We start from the raw sequence: 23,787 nt of genomic DNA, 5'->3' as shown, positions 1-23,787 counted from the left end.
GAGAAATGTGCAGATCAAGAAAGGGGGGAGGGAGGGGGAGGGAGGGGGAGGGAGGGGAAGGGGAGGGGAGAGGAAGGGGAGGGGGAGAGGAGGGGAGGGAAGGAAGAGGAAGGGGAGGGGAGCAGGAAGGGGAGGAGGGAGGGGAGGAGGGAGAAATGTGCAGATCAAGAAAGGGGGGATGGGAGGGGGAGGGGAAGGGGAGAGGAAGAGGAGGGGAAGGGGAGGGAAGAGAGAAACAGAGAACAATCCAGCTCTGAGAGAAAGAGAGGGTGCCCTGCCCTGGACGCGTGGACCCACTGCCCCGAGGACACCCATTCCTGCGGTCTCCCTTCCCGCAGGGCACAGGGTATTCTGTGAAAATGGCCATCATGATATATCTCATCCCGCATGCTGCCCTTCCCCACATTGCTGGGGGCCTTTGTCTCCTCCCCTTGAACCTGGGCACACCTCTGTGACCACCGCCTCTTCCTGTAGCGTAAGGAAGGAGTGATCCTGCGTGATTTGTGAGGCTAGGTCATAAAAATGCCTATAAAAAGCTTCCACCTTTCTCCTGGGACACTCTTAGAATCCTGCCACCAAGCTGTGAGGAACCCACATGCAAGTGACCAATAGGACAACCCCAGCTGAGGTCCCAGCCAACAGCCAGCATCAACACCCAGCTGTGTCACTGACCCCCAGCCCTGAGCCACCCTCAATGACTAGAGCAAACATGAGCTGCCTCCACTGAGTCCCACCCAAATTACAGATTTGTGAGCAGAGTAAATGATTGTTGCAGTTTTGCTGCTAAGTTTGGGGTAGGTTGTTATGTAGCAGTAGATAACTAGAGTCCCTTCTTGGTGCCACCTGTCCACATACACATCATCGTCATCTTTTCCAGTCTCTCAGGACCTTGCACTCAGCCAACCCTCCAAAGTTTCTATGTCCTAACTTACCCACCGCACCTGGAACACTGGAGATACCATTCTTTCTTGCTTACATGCTCTGTTCCATTTGGCAAGATTGCTGTTTTCCCCAGGATTCACCTGGCAAAACCCTACTTTTTTGGGAAGCCTGCCTTGACTAAGCCCTTCCTTCCCTCAGGGTCCCTAGCGCCTTCCTCTCGCCATCACAGTGTTAGTCTGCTAGGGCAGCTGAAATAAAGAACCACAGGCTCACGCCTATAATCCTAGCACTCTGGGAGGCTGAGGTGGGCGGATTGTTTGAGCTCAGGAGTTCAAGACCAGCCTGAGCAAGAGCGAGACCCCCGTCTCTACCAAAAAAAATAGAAAGAAATTATCTGGACAACTAAAAATATATATAGAAAAAAATATTAGCCAGGCATGGTGGCACGTGCCTGTAGTCCCAGCTACTTGGGAGGCTGAGGCAGGAGGATCGCTTGAGCCCAGGAGTTTGAGGTTGCTATGAGCTAAGCTGATGCCACGGCACTCACTCTAGCCCGGGCAACAGAGTGAGACTCTGTCTCAAATAAATAAATAAATAAATAAAACCACAAACCAAGCAGTTTACACAACAGAAATTTATTGTCTCATAGTTCCTGTGGCTAGAAGTTCAAAGTCAAGGTGTGGGTAGTGTTGGTTCCCTCTGAGGCATGGGAGGGAGGGTCTGTTCCATGCCTTCTCCCCTCCCTTCGTGGGTGGCTGGCAATCTTTGGCATTCCTTGGCTTGGAGAAGCATCACCCTGATCTTCATCTTCACATGGCATTCTCCCTGTGTGTGTGTGTGTCTCCAAATGTCCCTTTTCATAAGGACACCAGTCATATTGGACGAGGGGCACACCCTGCTCCAGTATGATCTCATCTTAATTTAACTCCTCACATCTGCAATGACCCAATTTCCAAATCAGGTCACATGCCAAGGTACTGAGGGTTAGGACTTCAACACATACATTTGAATCCAGCCCACGATAATCACCATGGTTCTACTCTCAAGCAAGTACAATTCCCCAGAGTGGGAGCCTCCTGGGAACAGGGGCTCCTTTTTCAGATTCCTGCTCTGCCCAGTTGCAGGAGTAACATAGTTGCTCAGTAAGTGTTGCATGAAGAATGAATGAAGAAATGTACGATAGTGACATTTATTGAGCACCTATTAGTTCTCACCTTCATGATAATCATTACAACTGCTTTAGCTCATTCAACAGGGTTTTCTGTTTTTCCAAATTTCAGAGGCTGTTTTTAAATGGAGGCATGAAAGGAGCAAGAATCTCTAAAACATTCCTGAAGAGGAGTATCGATTTAGGAGACCTCGAGACTCATTGCCCAGCAATGGACATGGACACAATGTGGCAAGAGTACAGGGATATACAAATAGACTATAAGAACAGAAAAGACATCCTGTAAATCCCAAAAACAGACCCCACGTGTATGCGGAGATGTAATAAATGAAAGGGGTGACATTGCACCACAGTGGACGAAATGGACGGCTTGATAATTTTTTCTAGGACAACAGTTGTCCAAAGTGAAAAAAGAAATCAAAAAAGAAATTAGATTCCTACTGGACACCATACACAAAAATCAGCTCCAAAAAGATTAAGAACTTAAGTGTGAAGAGCAAAACTTTAAACCGTTTAGGAAAAAAAAAAAATATTGGAGCATATATGCGTGACCTGGGGTTAGAAAGAATTTCTTAAGAAAGACACGGAAGGCATAAGCCGTAAAGGAAAAGATTGTTGTTTGACTGCATTAAAATTTAAAACTATATCAAAGAATACCAAAAACAGAGTGGAGAAAAGCTATGCCCTGGGAGCGGATGGTTGCACTACATATAACCAACGGAAGATTCTAGAGAGAGAATGTTTGGATAAGTCCATTTCATTCTCACTGCAACCCTAGTAGGGAGGCAACTATTTTCCTCCCATTTCCCCAGGTAGAAACGTCAAGGCTCTGAGACGTAAAACGACTTGCCTGGCCGATGCCCCGAAAGAGCCACGTGAACCCAGACCTGTCAGACATGGGAACCCAACCTTCATCCCCACGTGACTGTGTCCTCGTCCTCTGGAGCCTGGCCGTGCTCAGGATTCTCTCAGCTCAAGATCCTCCTCCTCGAGGACGTGCTAAGATGTGTGTGGATCCTTAAGTCATTAACAGTTGCCCCCAACCAAATGATGAACGAAGGGACCGAGGAACACACAAACACACAAACATGCCACTGTGAACTCTTCCCAGGAGCGGGTGGGGGTTTCAGGGTTCTTGGCTCCTCTGATATATTAAAAAACAGAAACAAAAACAGAATGAAAAAAAACCTCCCAGACTCCAGGTGACAATGCAATATTATGGGAATGGCATGCAAGAGGGAGCCCAGGAGCTCAGTCAAGTCAGCCACTCGGGGTAGGGTGGGGCACAGGAATTATAAGTCAGATGAAGAAACAGAGGCTCAGAGAGGTTGGGCAATGCGTCCAAGGTCACACAGCAAGAAGCCGCAGAGTAAGCCTGTTGCCCTACCCCTAGCCCAGATACTTGCTGATTCTCTCTGTCTCTCTGTCTTTGTCTCTGTCTCTCTCTGTCGCACACACACACCCCAGCTCCCACTGGGAATAAAAGACCCACAGCACACACGTTGCAAGTCACACTTTATTCACTCTCGGGAGGTCTGGAGGGATCCTGGGCAGCAGATCTGGCTCCTGGGAAGGAGGAACTGGGGGAGGGACACTAGTTGGAGGGATGGAAGGCGCCTCGCTGGTGCCACTGCATGTCGCGGATGCGGCGCACAGACTGCACTTGGGGGTGGGGGGCCCCAAAGTCGCTGCTGTCCTTGTAGTCTCCCTTCTCCAGCAGGTACTGCAGTCCGCGGTAGCCAGGGTACTGGTAGCCAACCCACCTGCGGGGACAGAGGTGGGGGAGGGGAAATGGGGGGGCAGAGAGAAGGGGGGGAGAGAGAAGGAGCACCCATAAGCCACTAGGAAGAAGGTGAAGCCCCCCAACCATTGCACACTTCCTGGGGGCTGAGCTGCACTACCCCGTGCACCCCACCCTTCTGACATCAAGCCCCTACTTTCTTCCTTCTCTTGATGGGGAGCTCACTGCCTTCTGGAGCAAATTTTGGCTGAAGTGGGGTCAGAGCAAGGAGTGATCTTAAGCCCACTGAGGCTCCGAGTAAGACAGGCCTCTTTACCACCTCTGTCCACTCCCGCCCCACACCCCCGCCCAGCTGCACAACCAAAGGAGTGTTGGGAGGTTCCAGAGGCCTTCTGTAATCCCCTCGCCATTGGTCACTGACTCCTTTCAGCACCTGATGACAGTTGTGATCTTCTCCCCAGAAACTGTCACACAGCCCTGGCCTGCAAGGACTTGCCTGGCCAGCCTCTGGGGACACGCCCAGCTCTGGTGCCCTATATCTCTGCACTCCAGCCACCGTGGCCTTCGTAGAGTCCCTCAGACTCAATAGGCTGCTCCACCACAGGGCCTTTGCACGTGCTGTTTTCTCTGCCTGGGATGCTCTTCCTTGCGCTCTTTGCTCCTGCAATTCCTACTCTTCCTGGAGATTTCAGCTCAAGAGTCAAGAAAGTAGCTCTGGGTGGATTCTTAAATCACTAACAGTTGCCGCCTCTAGACTGTTGGCTACACAAGGCAGGTCTCTTTAATCTTCCTTACGTACTCAGCATCTAACACAGTGCCTGGCACATGGCAGTACGCAACAAATTAAATCAATGAACGGATTAATGAGTGAATGAAGGGGCATCTGGACACAGAACTTGGCACACTATTTTAGGAGCCTGGCAAACCCCGAGACGCCAGTGTGTGTGGCTAAGCTTGCTTTCTTGGAGAGGGGAAGCCCTGGTTTTTAGTGTTTGCCAATTTCTGTGGTGTAAATACTTCCACTGTGGCTGACTGCAAGCTGCCGATGATTAATCGACCAGCTCACAATTCTGAAAATTCAAGAGTCGGCTCTTACGAGCTGGTACGAGCCGGCTCCAGCACACCACTGTCCAGAGCTCATCAGCGGACCCGTGTGGCATCCAGAGTTTTCACGCTGAGAAATCCCTCAATGCCGATGGCCAAGGTCTATGTGCCTAAGCGTAATCCAGTGAAAAATGGCACCCCTTGTTTCCAAACCCAGGAGCTCATGCAGTCAGAGACAGCAAGGGCTGGACTCCTGCCTCTCACAGCTTTGTTACAATTATTCCACTCATCCCCACCTTTCTGCCGCCACCAAATGTCCCCTCTGCCTCAAACTGCCCCCACTGACATACATGACAGACACATCCTGCTCACTCACTGGGGTGAGGTTAAGGCCAAGGTTTCCCTACTCCAAGAGCAAGGTGTTGCCCCAAATGCAGCTCTGGATGGAACTTCAGGGGCTGCAAGCCACATACGAGCTGGTAACTTCCACCCACTCTCCAATGGGAAGACTGAGGTCGGGAGGACACAGTGACATGTGTGAGATCACCAGTGAATTCAGGGCGGAGCAGGAGGGCTTGCACATGCACTTACGTGCCACTCTGCACCCGCACGGATGACACCTTTTCCTGGTAGCCGTGGGCGTGGAAGCTGGGCACGTCATCGTCTATGATTTCCATCTTCTTTCCCGTGAAGTTGGGGTTTTCATAGAGGATGATCTTGTGTTCTTGGCTGTCCTGTGGATGGGGGATGGAGGAGTGAATATGGGTGAGGGGCCTCAGAGGTGGGATCAGCATGCTCCACCCGTGACCCCCTGCCCAGTACACCCACCACATGTCTGTGACAGCTGTCGTTGGACAGTGGCCATTTGTTGAATTTCTACTGGGCCGTTTTCATGCAACATACACTCTAAGATTCTACACTTTGGGGATTATTTGATTCTGAAATGTCATTTTCCCTCCCACAGCCCCTACTTCCTCTTTTATAAATGGCAGCCATGATCTACCCACCCACTCACCTCCCCCGCCCTGCCAAACACACACACACTCTCACTCTTATTGTGCCTCTAGTAAGCACTTGAGATATTTGGGTTTGCCTTTATCTCCACATCTCTTCTTATTTTCCTGTTCCTAAGACATTTTTCTTAGGTATCTCATTTCATCCTTTAGACAACTCATGCCATTTAGCAGATGAGAAGACTGAGGGTCAGAGAGGTAAAGTGACTTGCCCAGGGTCACACAGCGGGACTAGCAGAGCCAGCATATGAATCAAAATCTGTGGGGTGCTAATTCCAATGTTCTCCAATCTTCCATCAAGTTCTGGGAGGAACTAGATTAGTCTCGGTATATTTTGGGGTGTAACCGGGCATTGCTGGGTCTTTCCCCTTCCTGAGAATTTCACACTGTTAAGAATCAGGATTCGAGAAACACCAAAAGCTCACACTGGCATGAGTCTTGAATAAAAGCTAAACCACCATTTCCTCCACTCCCAAACCCAGAATTTCTTTTACTATTTATGATGGCTATCGTTTCTTGAGCAATTACTTTGTGACAGGAGTTGCACAACCCTGGGAGCACCACTCACATAGAGTAGACTGTGAACGGTGTCCCCGGGAGCATTTTGTCATCTTGTAGATGGATCTCCCTGGAGTTGTGCAATGTGACAACCCTCAAGCTAAGCACATTGGAATCTCAGGACAGTAGATACTAATATGCCCATTTTGCAGATGAAGAAACTGAGGCTGAGGGCAGTAAAATGACATTTGCAAGGTCACACAGTGAGAAGATCCTTTGCTAGTCAGAAGGGGCACAATGCCAGAGGAGAAGGTTCCTTCCTGGTCCCTGGACCTCTGGCTCTGAGGGGCAAAGAGAGGAAGTAGGTGAAGGGCAGGGGCTCACCACTTTGATGGGCCTCAGGGAGCTCAGGGAGTCCGTCCTCCGGCTGCTGGTCCACGAGTCCCAACGGGGGTACTCACCCTTCTCAAACACAAACTGCTCGCCCTTGCAGTTGGCTTGTTCATAGCCCACCCAGCTGCAAGAGAGACAGAGGGAGAGGGGGCCGGTCAGTCTCACTCTGAGTTTCCCGTGGCAGAACTGTGGCTACTCACTGTGGCCCCAGGATTCACTCTTGCCCACCCCAGCAAGAAGGAGCAGCCTCATCTAAATCCAAACACAGCAAATCCAAGTGCAGGGTCGCCTCAGTTATCCAGAACTCAGTGCTTATGCTGCCTTCAACCATCTGGAACCCAATTCAGAACTAAGAAGGAAGTCCCAAAGACTGCCCAGCAACACATAGCAATATATGGACCCCCTGCCTATGCTGGTAAATTGATAGCCAACTCTCAAAAAAACAAACCAGCCTGATTTGTAGCGTCTGCCAATTTCCACGGTGTAAATGCTCCCACCGTGGCAGATTTCAAGCTATCGATGCGATACCAGTGAGAGTGGGGTTGGGAAGAGATGTGCACAGTCAGCTTCCACCTACGAGAACTGAGTCAAGACCACCACTGTGTCTGAAGCTCACGCACTTGACTCATACCAGCCCCTGTCTTGGGATCCCTCTCCTCCCTTGTTCCTGCTGTTAGTCTCTGGAGCCATGCTTTACACGAAACTTGGACAGTCTTTTAGGTGCACGACAGAGGAGAAGTAGTACACTAAAGGGGAAAGGATTAGCTTTGGTAGGGCATGGCTAATAGAGGAAAACAGAAAATAGGAAAAAGAAGGTACAGACCTCAAAATGCCTAGCATTCTGGGGCCATTCGGTGCAGAGGCAAGCATTTCGGCATGGTGCAATAATGGCTGCTCAGAGCAATACGCTAAGCCACTAATGAAAGAGGAGACTGTGCTTATTGTCCCCTCTTAGGAGAGTATTTAGTTGTGACCCAGCGATTCTGCTTTAGGCAACGTGTCCTTAGAAAATAATTGTCAAGAGCTCACAGATACCTGAGTCAGTGTGTTCATCATGGTATCACTTACAACTTCAAATAGTTGAAGCAACTTAAACGGCCAACCATCAAGGCCAGGTTAAATAAATTAAGGCGTATCCAATCATGGAATGTCACAAAGCCATGATAAATAATTATGCAGGACACGGGTTCTCAAACTTAACTGGGTGTAACTATCACCAGGTGAGCTTGTTAAATGCAGATTCCTGGGCTCTAGAACCAAGTGTTTAATTTAGTGGGGCTCGGATGGGACCCAAGAACCTGAATTTAAAGCATCTCCTGCCTGTGATTCTGATGCAGAGCGACCTCGAACCACTCTGGAAATCACCAACATAAAACGCTATGTAATAACATGGAGAGAATTCACGCTATTTGTAAATTTTTGAAATGAGTTATAAAACATTTTGTATAGCAGAATCCACGTTTGAGGGGAAAAAATATGTAAATATATTTATACACAGAGAGAAAAATCCAGATGTATACCAAACTCTTAACAATGGTTACTTCTTAGTAATGAGATTATAATCATAGAGGTGGTTTTTTGCCCTAAATCATATCTTCATAATTTTAGACAATAATTAATAAAAACACCAAAAGTTATATATATTTTTAAAAAGCAAAGGAGTGTAAAATCCACTTGGGAGATTCTTACATCAAAATATTTTAAAAGACAACTGAAAATCAGATGCGGTGCTTAAATGATCAGATCTTCAGTTATCTGGAAAGGCGTGTTCTTAGACGCGATGGATTCTCTGAGCACGTCAGAGAACTGAGGCTTGGCAAGGCCATTCCTTTAGCTGTGTTCTGCACACCTGCAGACTCTGACTCGTGTGGGGCCATTGCCCTCTGCAAAATTCCCTGAGAATCTCACAGTGAGGCCACCAGTGGACAGCCCTGCTCCCTGAGGCTCTCACGGAGAAGGAGTAGCCAGGCATCCACAAGTGTCAGAGGCTCCCTGAAGTCTCAGCTACATGACATGGGGTGAGTCAACCAATCGTCTCCCCTTCTCTCTTGGGTAGAGACCTGGCCCCCAAATGTGACAGCAAATCTGTGAAGACCCAGTATCACCAGGATTTTGGAAGGATGGAGTGGCTACAGAGCTGGGACATCCAGTCTTAAAGCTCTTGGGAGAGTGAGGACAACCCTGGAGCCAGAGATTGGCACTTGTAAAAGATCCAGCAGAGTCACCATGTCCATGTCCCTGCCTGGAGGAACTGGCTGACCTCTGTGTCAGGCTTTTCACCTGAGCTCTGTCCCTTTGTCCTCAGAAACACGGTTCCTTTATCCTATAAAACCTGAGGCTCAGAGACGGAAGTTCCTGGTCCAGGAACTGGTAGAGCCAGGATGTGAACGCAGCTCCATCTGACTCCAAAGCATGAATTCTCCCCATAGGCTGCCAGTCCCCAAATCCCGGTCCCCCGATCGCACAGTCAGGAGCACAGTGACAGCGGATTCTCCCAACTCCACAGCCCGATTGCCTCATCCTAGCAGCCCCTGGCCGGGTGAGGCCAAGCAAGTACTCACGGTCCAGACTGCACCAGGACAGAGCCTGCCTTCTCCACGCCAGTCTCTTTCAGGTTGGGGCAGGGCCCATTGAGCTCGTGGGAGTGACCCTGGAAGTTCTCCTGCTCAAAGATGATGATCTGCAACAGGAACAGAAAGTCAAATCCCCATAGTGACAGGAGTGACAGCAGGGCAGTGGGGGTGGAGAGAGAGCTCAGAGAGCCTCAAGGATGCGCAAGGGCTCCACCCTTCAGAGGCACGAACCAAACATAAACCCAGACAGTCCTGGCTCTGCGGGTTGCCAGCTGTGAGGCCTGCACCTTGCATTTCTCTTCTCTGAGCCTCAATCTCCCCATCTGTAAAACGTGAAATAAAGATAGAACCTACTTCACGGTGTTGTTACAAGGATTCGGGGAGCACGACAGTTAGCACATATATTTGCTCTGCTTGTGGGAGACACAATTATGTTAATGAAGGGACACCCTGCAGATCTCAACTGGGCAAGTGGCAGAGCTGAGACTGGAGCCCACGCTTGCCTGATGCGGCTGAAACTGAAGCAGCACTTTGCAAACTCGAACACGTGCACATAGCACCTGGGATCTTGAATAAATGCAGTTTCTGAGGGAGCATTTCCAACAGCTCCCGGGTGATGCTGGTGCCACTGGTGCATGGACAACATTAGGAGTAGCAGGGTGCTAGACTTCTGCTGCTCACATTAGAGCCAGACCAATACCTCCATATACAACCCTCACCTCCATTTCACCCATAAAACTACACATACCTGGGCCCTTTTATTTTTAAGTCCCTGCAGGCTTTTCATAGGTCTCCCTATGACCTCCCCCTTGAGATACTTCTTAGGGGGACTTCACTCCTCTCTGGTCACCTCTCTTCACACCTCACCTGGTCCTCTCACCAGCCCAGGGCAGGGGGTTTGTAGGATTCCCATCACGGAAAGCGAAGCTCCACAAGGTGAAGGGACGCACCCAAGTGCTAACTGCGAGACTAGCTGCCATCTTTCATGATTCCAGTGAGAATCTGGGGGCAGGGCTTTTCCAGCCACACTTCCCCGGGGAGCTGCCTCTGGCTGAGAGCTGGGCTGAGGGCAGCAGCCTCCCAGGAGGGGCAGCGGCAGAATCCACACGGTCAGCACTGGCTGGATAAACACGGCCCTCTCTCCCAGGCCGGGGATTAGCCACATAAAGGAAGAGAAAGGGGTGCCCAACAGGGCTCAGAGACAAATTCCACGGGCTCAATTCAGCCTTTCTGGGCACTGACCCGGCCAGTGATGGGGTCAGCAGACAAAGGCTGTGACGTGTCCCCTTAGCGTCCAGCTGTGCAACCCTACAAAGCAACCTGGTTACTCGGAGCCTCAGCTCCCTCATCTGAAAAAAAAATAAACTCCCTCATCAGAGTTTCCAAGAAGAATCAAGAATATGGAAGTTAGGGTCTAGTTTATTATTGCCCTGGCCTGGGACACAATTGCTTGCTGGGTGGGGATGGGGGTCGGGGTGGGGACGGTGAGGAAGGTCAGCTTCTCCATGCACTTGAAAGACCTCCAAGAGCTCAGGAGCTCCGTGTTTTTATTGTTGTTTTTATAATGGAGGCTAAAGTCTTACATGCCGTCTGTTCCTTTAATCCTGCACTGCCCAGCACAGCAGCCATTAGCTGCAAAGGGCTATTGAGCATGTGCAATTCATCCAAAGTAAGATGTGCTACAGTGTAAAGTCCACATCCAATTATGAAGATTTAGTATGGAAAAAAAGAATGTCAACTATGTCCCTGATAACTATTATATTGGTTATGCATTAAAATACTCATTCTTTGCATATATTCAGTTTAATAAAATACAATATGAAAATTAACTTCCCCTATTTCTTTTCCCTTTTTTTTTTAAACACAGCTATTAAGAAATTTTAAACTGCATGCATGGCTCACATTGTATGTCTATTGGACAGTGTGTCTTGCTGTTTCGCCCGGCTCCTTTCCACCCCAGGGCCTTTGCACTTGCTGCTCCCTCTGCTTGGATCCTCTCACTGTCCCCCATCTCCCGTTTTCACAGGCCTGCTCCCTCACCTGACTCAAGTCTCTGCTCGAATGTCACGTCCCCCGAGAGGCCCTCCCAGACCACCTGAGTTAATGCAACCATTGCTCGCCCCCCTTGACTCTCCGGAACCCCTACCCTACTTTATGTTTCTTTGCAGCACTTCTCACTACTCAAAATCATATGTTCATTTGTCTGCTTATTATCTGTGTCTCTCCTAGATAGTCAGTCCATAAGGGGCAGACGGGGGTGAGCAGGTGAGGGGCTGCATCAGTTCGGGCTTGCCTGGCCGGGGAGGCACCAAGTCGGACAGAAGCACAGTTGCAGATGGAACCCAAGCCCAGGGCCCCCAAAGCACAGCGCACAGGGGGGCAGCCCAGTGGGCGCTGGTCGATAGAGGTTTGGAGGAGATTGGGGTGACAAGCCTCTGACGCTGGGATAAGATCCCTCCACCCTTAGGAGGGCAGGAGGATGAGAAGGCAAAGGAGACATGGTCAGCTGGCCTTGGGTGGGCACACACCAGGTGTGAGGCTGAGCGTGGTTTCTTGGCCTCTTCACAGTGACCCTATGCGGGACATCTGACAGAGCTGGGGACTGAGGCTCAGAGAGACCAAGTGACTGGCCGGGGCCACACAGCAGGCATGCAGCTGGGAATCACACCCACCTCCCCTTCACAAGCCCCATCTCTGACGGCGCCTGAGGGTCTGCCCCAGCCTCGGGAAGCCCCACAGGTGTGCAGCAGCAGGTAGGGAAGAGAAACTTAAGTCCCCGAAGCCAGAAGCCGGTGCTGGGAATCCTGGCATGAGAGCCACGGGCTAGGGAGGGACGTTCAGCATCGGTCCCCGTGTGCGGGTGGGGGAGACAAAGTCCCAGAGAGGGGCAGGGGCGGAGAGGGGGAACCCAGGAAGGAAGATGCCAAGCCCACTTTATGGGAGGGAGACCGAGTCTGAGAGAGGAGCGCTGCGTGCCCATCCGCTCCCTCCGAGAGGTACCCACCTTGGGGTTGAGGGTCTGAGGCTTGCCCACCTGGGTCTGGTGATCTGAGGCCATGGTGGACAGTCCCGTGCAGGAAGGACCTGGAAGACACGGGACACATCCTTGAGGACCTTGGGACCGCTCCGCTCCGGCCCCAGACCCCCTCCGCGCCCCCCCAGTCGCAGGTCATCCCAGAGCTGTGGGGTCCGTAAGCAGCTGCCTGAACTTCCATCCTTAGCTTCATCTCTCCGTGTCCCGACCAGCTGCAGCGGGAGGGAAGAATGAGGTCTCCTAAAAGGGGGTGGTAAACTAGAGCTTTAAGTGACGTCCTAAGTGGGTCCCCACCGCGTGGTTTCAGACAATTGATGCTACACAGACCTGTCAATTCCAGGACTTCCACCTTTATGCAGAAATTTTTTAAGATAAAGAAAACGGCGTGGAACAAACAGAAAAACCTACGCACTGGCCACGTTTGGTGGCGTGGTGGCTCCCAGTGTGGGAACTCAAAAAGCTCCCCATAGCCCCGGCCCTCGCCCCCAACCTCCCCACACCCCAGACGCCTCTCCCCCTCCCAATACCCAGAATTCCCCTCTCCAGCCCTGGTAGGAGCTTACTCCCGCATCTGTGAGCTCATCTGTTGCAGAACTCATGCTGCGAGATAGCAAAGAAATGAGTGCAATGGTGGAAGCCCAGGCACTGTGACAGGTGGCGGGGCAGAGCCACCTTAGCTGGTGAGAACATCGGAAAAGTCTGAAAAATCATCAGCCTCTTCTCCCTTCCTTCTGGAAGGGCAGTCAACCCAGGCTGTTTCCCCTGGAGTAAGAGAGGAAACCTGGCCTCCTTCTTCAAAGATAACGTCCAGCTTCCCACAGCCCCTTCCACACAAGACGCAAGGATGGACGTCCCCCAGAAGGAAGAAATTCATTTAAGCAACTTGGGACCCAAACCTGCTTCCCTCCGCCAAGAAACCTGCCCTCTGGGCTTGCCACAGCGCCTGAGGTCCTGCCTGGACATCCCCCGATCTCCAGTGTTCTCAGACTAGAGAAGATTAGGCTCAGCTGGACCAGCTCAGGGGCTGGCTCTGCCACCTAGCAGAATCAAGGCCCTGGGCAGGTCACAACGCTCTCCTTGTGCCTCACCTTCCTGTCCTGTAAAATGAGGGCAGTAACGGTGTCTAATAACATCTGGGAGCAGGTTGTAAGGATTCGATTGTATAATGCATCAAACTGCAAACGCTTGGCAGCAGTCCCGGAACACACTCAGCACCCAGTAAACGGCGGCAACTGTGGCATTATAGAGTCATTTCCACCGAGTGTTGGTGGCTTTGATCACCTGTTGCTGGGAGCTCCCAGGGATCTGAGGTTGTGTCCTACCCACGAGAGCTCCCTGAGGCTGGGCACACAGTGGGTGCCCCGTAACTGTGGTTACGGAGAGATCCCGACTCACCAACCCAGAAACGATGCTGAACTGTCACTGGTTTGATTCTTGCAAAACCCTCAGCCACATTCTCCTCCCCAGTCCCTGGCAAAACAAGGATGCCGATGGTCTATTTCATGTTAATAAGAGCATTGCCCACATGCCGGGTGTGTGCCAGGCACAGTGCTAGACGATTCAACCACCTTATCTCTAATCCCCACGACGAAGGAGGTTCTACCATCCCTCTCCCCATTATAGAGAAAAGAAAACTGAGACTGAGAGCACTGGAGTATCTGTCAAAGGTCAGCTTGTCAGAAAGATGCAGCCCCTGGTCTTGAACCCAGGTCTCCCACGTTCCCCAACAGGGCTGAGGAGGAGAGGAAAAAAAGGCAAGACAAGCAAGAGAGGCATTCTTACCAGTGACACCAGCCCCCGCGAGTGCCCATGAAGCCCGGTCCGCGGGAGGTGGCATTTATACCTTCCCCAGGAGTGCCGGTGCCAAGATGGGTGACCGCTGCGTCCCTGCGAAAAGCAGGGTGAGAATGCTGGATTCAGCTCGCACCAAAGCCCGGGTCAGCAAATGCCTGCAGACATTGTGTCTCTGCACAATAATGTCATTAGCTTTCAGATTCAGCCGCGCCAGGGTGGTCAGGCGGTTGGGCAAGGAGATGCCCGCTTTGCATGCATCAGCCTTCCAGCTGCCAGCTCCAGGGGCACTGTGGGTTCACCGCTGCGGTCAGCCGGGCCCTGGGGCATGGCAGACAGCGGCCGAGCTCAGTGGCTGTGGGGAAAAACAAGAAAAGGAGGGTGGTTTGGCAGATCCCGGAATTCATTCCTCTATCCATTTATTCATTCAACAAATATTTGTCAGGCATCCGCTTGGTGCCAAGCTCTGTTCTAGGGGAGGGTGTCAGGGAGGGGACCTTCCCCAGATCAGGCCACCCAGGAAACCCCCTGGAGGGAAGCGTAGCCCTCCGGGATGGGGAGAAGGTAGCCCAGGAAACAAGGCTGGGAAGAGAGCTCCAAGCAGAAAGGGCTCAAGTGCAAGGAGCTGGCGTGGTGTATTTGAAGAAGACCCGAAGACAGGTTAATATAGCTAAAGTGCAGCGTGTGACAAACAGAGCGTGTGCCGAGTGGCCAAGGTGGGCAGGGACCTGATGTTCTAGGGCCCGGGAGGCCGGCTGAGGAGCGTGAACGTCATCCTCAGGGTCCCCAGCTGTGGCCCACCAGCTGTCCTAAAGTGGGTGCTCCTGGGATCCCAGGCCCCTGACGCTTGGAGAAACCTCTCAGCTCCCTCCTGCCGGCCCCGCCACTGCCCCGTGGGCGGGCACCAGCCGTTACTCACGGTCCTCGAGTGCACACGTCTTTGCGGCCCAGCCTGTGTCTTGACCCAATCTGAGGCTTGGAAACTGGGTTGAGTACACCTGCTTTCCTTCATCTCCCACTTCCCCAAGACACACACACACACACACACACACACACACACACATGCACACATACATGCATACACATGCTCCTGCACACGCATGCACACACGCACACTCCAGTCCCCTCTGTAGCACTTGTCAACACCGGCATCTGTTGCTCACTTACTTTCTGTCTTGCCAGTGAGAAAGTGAGCGTCGCGAGTGCAGAGAGGCCGTCGGCCTGGTTTGCCGTGGTGTCGCCAGAGCTCGGCCCCTGACACGCACCAGGTGCTTGTGCTGGATTTCTAGGGCTGCTATAACAAAGTGCTACAAACGGGGTGGCTTAAACGCGCTGTCTGGGGAATGGACACACTTGGAGTTCTGACTGGGGGGATGGGGTGGGGGGGATGGGTGCATACCTACATGATGAGCGCAGTGTGCACTGTCTGGGGAATGGACACACTGAAGCTCAGACTCGGAGGGATGGGGGGACATGGGCAATACATATAACCTGAACTTTTGTACCCCCATAATAAGCTGAAATAAAAAAATATATAATAATTAAAAATAATAATAACAAACAGAAATTTGCAATGTAAAAGGGCAGTCTCAACACATCAAACTTAGAATTACCATGCGGTCCAGCATTCCACTTCCTGGCACATGCTCAAAAGAATCGAGGCAGGGACCTGAAGACACATTCGTGTGCCCGTGTTCACGGCAGCCTTGCTTACAGGAGCTAAAACACGGAAACAGCCCAAACTTCCGTCAACAGATGAATGAATAAGCAAAATGTGTCCTATCCATGCAACTGACTATTATTCAGCCTTAAAAAGGAAGAAAATTCTGGCACATGCTACAACATGATGAACCTTGAAAATGTTATGCTAAGTGAAATAGGCCCATTGCAAAAGGACAAATATCGTGGATGATTCCACTTATAGGAGGTACCTAGAGGTGGCAGATTCATAGAGGCCCAAAGTATTAGTAGAACAGCGGCTACTAGGGGCTGGGGGAGGGGAGAATGGGGAGTTATTGTTTAAAGGGGACAGAGTTTCTCTTTGGGATGATGGAAATGTCCTGGAGGTGGATGATGTTGACGGTTGCACCGCAATGACACTGAGCTGTTCACTTAAAAACGGTTCAAATGAGGTGGGCGTGGTGACGCGCACCCGGAGTCCCAGCTGCTCGGGAGGCTGAGGCAGGAGGATCGCTTGAGCCTAGGAGTTCAAGGTTGTAGTGAGCTATGATTGTGCCACTGCACTCCAGCCCGGGTGACAGAGTGAGACCTCATCTCTTAAAAAAAAAAAAGGTTAAAATGGTAAATTCCCAGAAATGTATTGTCTCCCCATTCTGGAAGCTGGAAGTCTGAAATGAAGGTGTCACCAGGGCCGTGCTTGCTCTGACGGTTCTAGGGAAGGGTCCTCCCTGGCTTCTTCCAGCTTCTGGTGTTTGTTGGCAATCCTCAGCATGCCCCGGACAGCAGACACATCACTCCAGTCACGGCTGTCCTTCCCCTGTGTCCTCACACCACCTGCCCACTGTGCTCGACTAGCTCCGCGTCTAGATTGCCCCTTTCTATGAAGACACAAGTCATATCGGGCTAGAGCCCACCCCAATGACCTCATTTTACCTCGATTATTTCTGTAAAGACCTTATTTCCACATATGGCCACGTTCCGAGGAACTGGGGGTTAGGACTTCAGCATTTCTTTTACGGACACAATTCAACCCATAATAGACCTCAATTAATATTTGTTGAACAAATGGATGGGTTGAAGACCTGGCTGCGTCCTAATAAATAAGGATGAATCCCTAACATTTAGGTAACGTGAGAGCTTGACCTGAGGCAGACACTGTCCATACTCATCTCTTTTAATCCTCCCAACAATCCCAAGAGATAAGTGTTACATTTAGTGATCAATCATTTTATGAAACAGAAAGTTGAGGCTCAGAGAGATTAAGCAATTTGCCCAGGGTTGCACAGCCACTGAGTGGTAGGGCTGAGTTTTGTGGATTTAGCCCCTTTACTAAGCTCCCTGGAGCAGCGGTCCCCAACCTTTTTGGCACCAGGGACCAGTTTCATGGAGGACAATTTTCCACGAAACTTGGCAGTGGCTGAGCTCTGGTCCCTAACAGGCCACAGACTGGTACCAATCTGCAGCTCGGGGCTTGGGGACCAAAGCCCTGGAGGACCCTTTCTTTATCTGCTGTCTCATTAAGTTCAATCCTCGCAACCGTGTTTGAGGTAGCCATTATTAGTATCCTCTATTACAGGTAAGCTAGTTGAGGATTACAGAGGAGAAATAACTTGTCCAAGGTCACACAGCCAGGAAGTGGTAGGACCAGAACTTGAACTTAGCTCAGTCTGATTTCGAGGTAAATGCTCTTAATCTTTAAACTATAATGCTCCCCACTAAGCTCCGGGGATTACAGTGAAGTTTTCTCCCCCGGGCCTCGGTTCTCCCAATGGAGATGAGGTCCTCGGTCTCTGCACCTCGCAATATTCTCATCTTGGAAGCAGTCAGCGTTCCCATTGGCTGATAGAAAAGGCAAAACACTCTGGAGAGAGGTTTGATTAACAAGGATCTATTTGTACAGATAAGTAAACTGAGGCTCAGAGAGGGGACATTCCTGCTTAAAGTCACACAGCCAGGAAGGTGTGGAGCTGGGATTTGAACTCAGAGCTCAGGGTTCTTAGACTTCAAAGCCTTAAGCCTGTACTACTTTCCTTCGCTTAGCTGTTTTCTCACCTGCAAATGGAAGTTTCCTTCTCCTTCACACTTGTGAAGAACTAAATATTTTGGTCCATGAATATTATCATATTAGTAATTACACCTTTCATAAAGTGAGCCAGTTGTGTGAAGCCCTCAGTACCCACAGCTCTTAATGTTGTTCATTATTATCACATCTGTGCGGACTGCAAAAATTTTAAAGTCATTTATATATATTCCTTTTTAACTCCCTCACTCAAAGCAGGTACCAGGGCAGAGATTGTCAGCAACCTGGGCATTTCTCTACACTCATTCATTCATTCATTCATTCTATATCCAGCGAACGTATCAGCTGTGAGCATAGTGGGGAGTGACACACACAGGGTCCCTGCCGTGGTGCAGGTCACAGCAGACAGGTTCCTAAGATCTCAAAGTGCTTCACTTTTTTTTTTTTTTTTTGAGATAGGGCCTTGCTCTGTCACCCATACTGGAGTGCAATGACACAATCATAGTCCACTGCGACCTTCCTGGTCTCAAGTGACCCTCCTGCCTCAACCTCCTGAGTAGCTAGGACTATAGGTGTGCACCACCACACCTGGCTAATTTTTTTTTAGTTTTTGTAGAGATGGGGTCTTGCTATATTGTCCAGCCTGGTACTAAACTCCTGGCTTCAAGGGATCCTCCCTCCTCAGCCTACTGAAGTGCTGGGAATACAGGTGTGAGCCACCACACCTGGCTCGTGCTTCACTTCTGCTGTTACCTGAGCAGTTCACTCATCTACTGGTGAGCTCATCGGAGCTGAACCAGGGCTTGGTCATCTCTGTGGCACTAGTGCCTGCATAGGGTCTAGCAGGTGGGAGGTGCTCAGAAAATATCTGTTGACTGGCTGAATTAATTAATGAAAAAGAGAAGAGGAGTGAGAGTGTCTTAGTTTGGGCTCTATCGGAAGCAGACTTCAAGACAAGAGTTCAAGTGCAGGTATTTTATTTGGCAGGCGATCCCAGGACGCATCAGGAAGCAGGGAGAGAGGAAGCGAGGTGGGGAAGGCAGCCCACCCAGGGTGTGTTAGTGAGCAGGTCATCGCTGGGTCTCCGTGAAATTGGGAGGGAGCGGGGCACGTGACCCATTCTGGTCAATGGATGCTGAGAAGACGCGACTGGTGTAATTTCCAGGTGAAATCATTTTACAGCAGGAGCCAGACTTTCCGGTAATCTCTTCTGTTCCATTGTCCTGAGATGGCAGCATTGCGGGGTGGCAGAGCCTCCATCAGCCTGGATCCCTGAGTGACCATGTGGAGAAGAGCCCCTGCTGACCAGCACTGGACAGACGGCCGGAGAGAGAAGCAAACCTTTCTTGTTTGAAACACCCGAGAATTGGGGGCTGTTTGTTACCGCAGCACAGCTTGACTGATACACGGACAGAAAGAACTCGGGCTTCCCCTCCACCCCATCCTCCCGCTCTCGTGGAGAGAATGGGCCTCCATGCTCCCCTTGGACCAGCACAGTTTAATGTTCACATACGAAGAGTCAGTGCGGAAAGAGCCTGTGAGGTCATCAGGTCGAGAGGAGTTCGTGGCTCTGTTAGAAGCGCCACTCCCCTCGGTTGACAATTATTTGCGACTGCCTTTTTATTCTCTTGAAATAAAATTGATAATATAACCCGCCTACACACACGCTTTCAGCATAAATTGATGGTAAAATGTCATAACTGTAACTACAGTATCCAAAAAGAATAAGATAAAATGTTTAACAATACGAGTTTCGATCCAGAAAGGCTTCGACACAGCTGTACCCGATGCCATGAGAAAGGAGTGAGGCATTTGTTCGTCCTTATAAGGGTGAGTTCGGATAGGAAGTTAATATTAAATCGAATGTGTGTCTGACATTTTCATACGCCACGGGTGACATTAATTTTCAAAATGGCGAGGAATGCTGGGTAACGCTCTCGCCCGAAGGGTGGGGACCTGGGGTATTTACACCCCACCCCTGGGAGAGTCTCTGAGTGTGGCCATGTGGCCTATTTCCGTGTTTCCATTGGTGTCTTTAGAAAACAAAAACAAAAACATGATTAACCGGAAAGTCTTTCTGCTCCATACAACCATGTCGCCTGTCTGTCATCCCCGTTGTCCTCCTCATCAAAAAACAATCGTGAGGAAGAGAATGGTGGAGATTTATAGAGCAGGGACTTTATCTTATGCATTGTCCTAAGCTCTTTTTGCAAAGTCAAGTCAGGTTAATACTCACAACGACCTTACGAGATAGGTAGTATTATTAGTTGTGTGTTACAGATGAGGAAACCAAGGCACAGAGAGGTTAAGTGATTTGCCCAAAGGCACACAGCAAATGGGGGAGCCCGGGAAGGAACCCAGGTGGTGCAGGCCCAGGGCCCGACTCGGCCACGCCGCCTCCAATCCTTGACTGGACTGCCTCTGGCCGTTTGCCCACACTGCCTCTCAGTGAACCTGGTGATGTGACCTCCTGGCACTAATCGCGTCCTCTTGTAACCGAGGGGTACTCGTGCTTCACCGTCACTCTCAGGCTCTGCCGCTGTAGAAGAAATATCTTGAGTCCAGGTTGGCGCTTAGAGCAAGCTTTTGGAGTTAGGCAGGCCTGGGGTCAGATCCCAGCTCTGCCCCTCCGCGGCTGTGTGACCTCAGTCGTCGGCTTGCCCTCTCTGAGCCTCTCATAGGAGGAGGCATGGGAATACTTGCAGAGAGCAAGCGCTCCCTGAGACAGATCGTTATTACGAGTTTGAGGCCTTGGACAGAGTCGCTTGCACAGCAGTGACTGCCTGTGGGTCCCGCCTCCGGAACCACCCCGGCTCCAGACCCTGGGACTGACTGCACCTGGCCTGGGGGAGGGACACTCAGCTGGCCCCTGTTAGCCGGAGAGCAGCTCAGTGTTAACTGAGTTCAGGTGTGGGCAGCTCCCGGCCCAGAGCCTAGAACACGGCAGACGCTGGACAAACGTCACCACCGCCCGCACCCACTGCTGAAAAGCTGTGGCACGTGGGGCCATTTACTTCAGCTCTCTGGGCCTGAGTTTCTCTCTCTCTGCAAATGAGGATCCGTACTGCTTGTCTGTCGGTTAGAGATGGAACCATGAAACGCCCAGGAACGACGTCTGGGCTCACAGTGGCTCTGCGGTGGTGGCTGTGAGTAGCAATAGCGTTATTATTACTGCAGCTGCGGCGGTTGTTGTTATTTTCATTTTTACTCTATTTCCCTGGCGACTCCCTGTCCCTGTTGGATGCAGGAGCGTGCGTGGGGCTCAGGGACAGAAGTTCTAGAGTCAACACTCGGGGTCCGAGTCTCAGTTCTACCACTTCTCATCCGTGTGGCCCTAGGAGGGCGATGCTGCCTGTCTGAGCCTCAGTTTCCCCATCCGTGAAGTACAGTGAATAACCATGCCTGCCTCCCGGTGACAGTCAGAGGATTCAATGAGAGGGTGTATCCGGAAAAGCCCTCGGCACTGGGGCTGGCATTTGCTAAGCATGGATGTCTGACTGCCACAAGGCCTCTCCCTGTGGAAGGGAAGAGGGGGGTCCCGGGAGGAGGAAGGGGTGAGGAGTGGGGGTGCTGCCATCCCCACGTGGGGGGTGTCAACTCCTGCCTTTCACCTGTGTCGGTGCTGGGCACTCCTGGCCCATCCGAGCCCGCTGTCACGTACGCTCCAAAGTAGAAAGTCAGGGCAATTTCACAGCTGTGCGTACCTTTCGAAAATATGCAGGTTGAAGTCACTGAAAATCGCCGTACCCTTTTCAGCGCCTCCCCGAGCCCCCCGTAGGCCTCCCACGCACCAGCTGCATCAGCCGCTGGGAGGCTGCAGGTGGCTGCGACAGGCTCCGGGGACAACAAAGTCAGGGAAAGGATGCAGGGTTGGCGTGTGGAGGTGGCAGGGGGGAAGGCTGGTCCCCAGCTGTCAGGTGAACGTCAAGAGGGACACCCCTCCTCTTCCCCTTCAGGGACAGGAGAGACTCATCTGTGCCTGGCACTGCCCTGGTGTCCCCGCTCAGCTCCCCGGCAGCTCCCGCTGCCCAGGTGAAGCCACAGAGGCTCAGAGCAGGGGTCAGTGGTGGGAGGCGGGATGGGGGCTCATTCCCCCAGCCAAGGCTGCAGAAGTCCCCTGGGCGGGGGGACAGAGAGGCCGAGACATGGAAGAGGGAGCTCTGGTGGGCCACAGCAGCGCGGCTCACCCGGGTCTCTGCAGTGGCCTCCTGACTGGTTTCCCTGCGTCCCCCTCTTGGCCTCACGGTGTACTCGCTGCACCCCGGCCAGAGAGATCCTATCAGACCCCACAGCCTTGCTCAGACACTCCATGGCTCCACCTCCCTCGGAGAAGATCGGTTTCCATCATGGTCTGCAAAGTCCTAAATGAGCTGACCTGCTCCCTCTGACCCAGCCCGTCCCTCACTTACTCCGTTCCAGACCTACCAGCCTCCTGGCTGTCCCCCCATCACGCAAGCGCACTCCTGCACAGGGCCCTCGCACCTGTCATTCCTCTGCCAGGAATGTCCTCACGGTTCACTGGGGTCTCAGCTTAAATGGCACCTCCTCAGGACAGAGTTCCCTGGCCACCACCCCCCTCAATTCTATCTTTTTACCCCACTTTATTTTTCTTCCTAGCACTTGCTGCTTCCCAACATTATATGCAAAATCTACCTTGTTTATTTTCTTTCTTTCCCTTAGAAAGTGAGGACTTTGTGCTGTGTTCTCAGGCCTTGAACAAGGCATGGCATTTGCTGAATAAATTAATGACAACAGAGACCGACCCACAGAGAGATAGAAGGAGCAATGATGGAGAGATGGATGGACGAGAGAAAAAAAGGATGGATGGAAAGATGGATGAATGGGAGGGAGATGGGATGGATGGGTTGATGGACAAGTGGATTGAAAGAATTGATGGATGAATGGATGGAAGGGTGGGTAGAAAGATAGATGAATCAATGGAAAGATAGAAGCAAAGAAGAATGGATGATCGGATGAATGGATGGATGAGTGGATGTATATATATATGGATGGGTTGGTGGATGGTTGGATGAATAGGTGAATGGATGGATGGATCGTTGGATGGGAGGGAGAGAGGATGGATGCATCAATGGACAAGTGGATTGAAAGAATTGATGGATGAATGGATGGAAGGATGGGTAGGAGAAAGGAGATGGATGAACCAATGGAAAGAAGAAAAGATGGAAGGAAGGAGGAATGGATGGATGGATAGTTGGGTAGAGGGATGGATGGGTTGGTGGATGACTGGATGGATGGATGGATGGATGAATGGATGGGTGGATGGATGGATGTGTGGGTGGGTAGGTAGAAGGAAGGATGGATAAACCAATGGAAAGAATAAAAGATGGAAGGAAGGAGGAATGGATGGATGGATAGTTGGGTAGATGAGTGGATGGGTTGGTGGATGACTGGATGGATGGATGAATGGATGGGTGGATGGATGGATGGATGTGTGGGTGGGTAGGTAGAAGGAAGGATGGATAAAGCAATGGAAAGAATAAAAGATGGAAGGAAGGAGGAATGGATGGATGGATAGTTGGGTAGATGAGTGGATGGGTTGGTGGATGACTGGATGGATGGATGAATGGATGGGTGGATGGATGGATGGATGTGTGGGTGGGTAGGTAGAAGGAAGGATGGATGAAATAATGGAAAGAAGAAAATATAGAAAGATGGAAGGAAGGAAGAATGAATTGATGGATGTGTGGGTGGGAGGATGGATGTGTAGATGGGTAGGTGGATGGATGGTTGGATGGAAGGACTGACAGACATTCAGATGGAGACACACATTGGTAGACAAACACAAGATCAGGGCAGGCGGTGCACGTGGTTCTGCCTGAAAGGATGAGAGCCTAGGATACAGGCACAGCTCACAGACCTTTCCTGGGGGCCTCAGAACCCTCCAGCCCAGCCTCCCTCAATCTGCCCCTCCGACAGGCCCCGCCCTGGC

The 23,787-nt window shown here is 51.2% G+C and overlaps 1 protein-coding gene across 1 annotated transcript; it reads right to left on the bottom strand.

Moving 5' to 3' along the window:
- Positions 1–3,548: 3,548 nt before the first annotated feature.
- Positions 3,549–14,154, bottom strand: CRYBB2 (crystallin beta B2). The gene is made up of 6 exons (XM_045534348.1): positions 14,129–14,154; positions 12,317–12,396; positions 9,301–9,419; positions 6,731–6,863; positions 5,427–5,569; positions 3,549–3,813 (listed from the first exon to the last, which is right to left on the bottom strand). Exons 2-6 carry the CDS (start codon positions 12,368–12,370, stop codon positions 3,645–3,647), a joined length of 618 nt encoding a protein of 205 aa, XP_045390304.1. The 5' UTR covers positions 12,371–12,396; positions 14,129–14,154; the 3' UTR covers positions 3,549–3,644.
- Between the last annotated feature and the right edge of the window lie 9,633 nt (positions 14,155–23,787).

The sequence above is a fragment of the Lemur catta genome, chromosome 21 (assembly GCF_020740605.2).
Source record: "Lemur catta isolate mLemCat1 chromosome 21, mLemCat1.pri, whole genome shotgun sequence".
In the NCBI taxonomy this organism is placed as follows: Eukaryota; Metazoa; Chordata; class Mammalia; order Primates; family Lemuridae; genus Lemur; species Lemur catta.
This window is presented reverse-complemented; position numbering and strand designations above follow the sequence as displayed.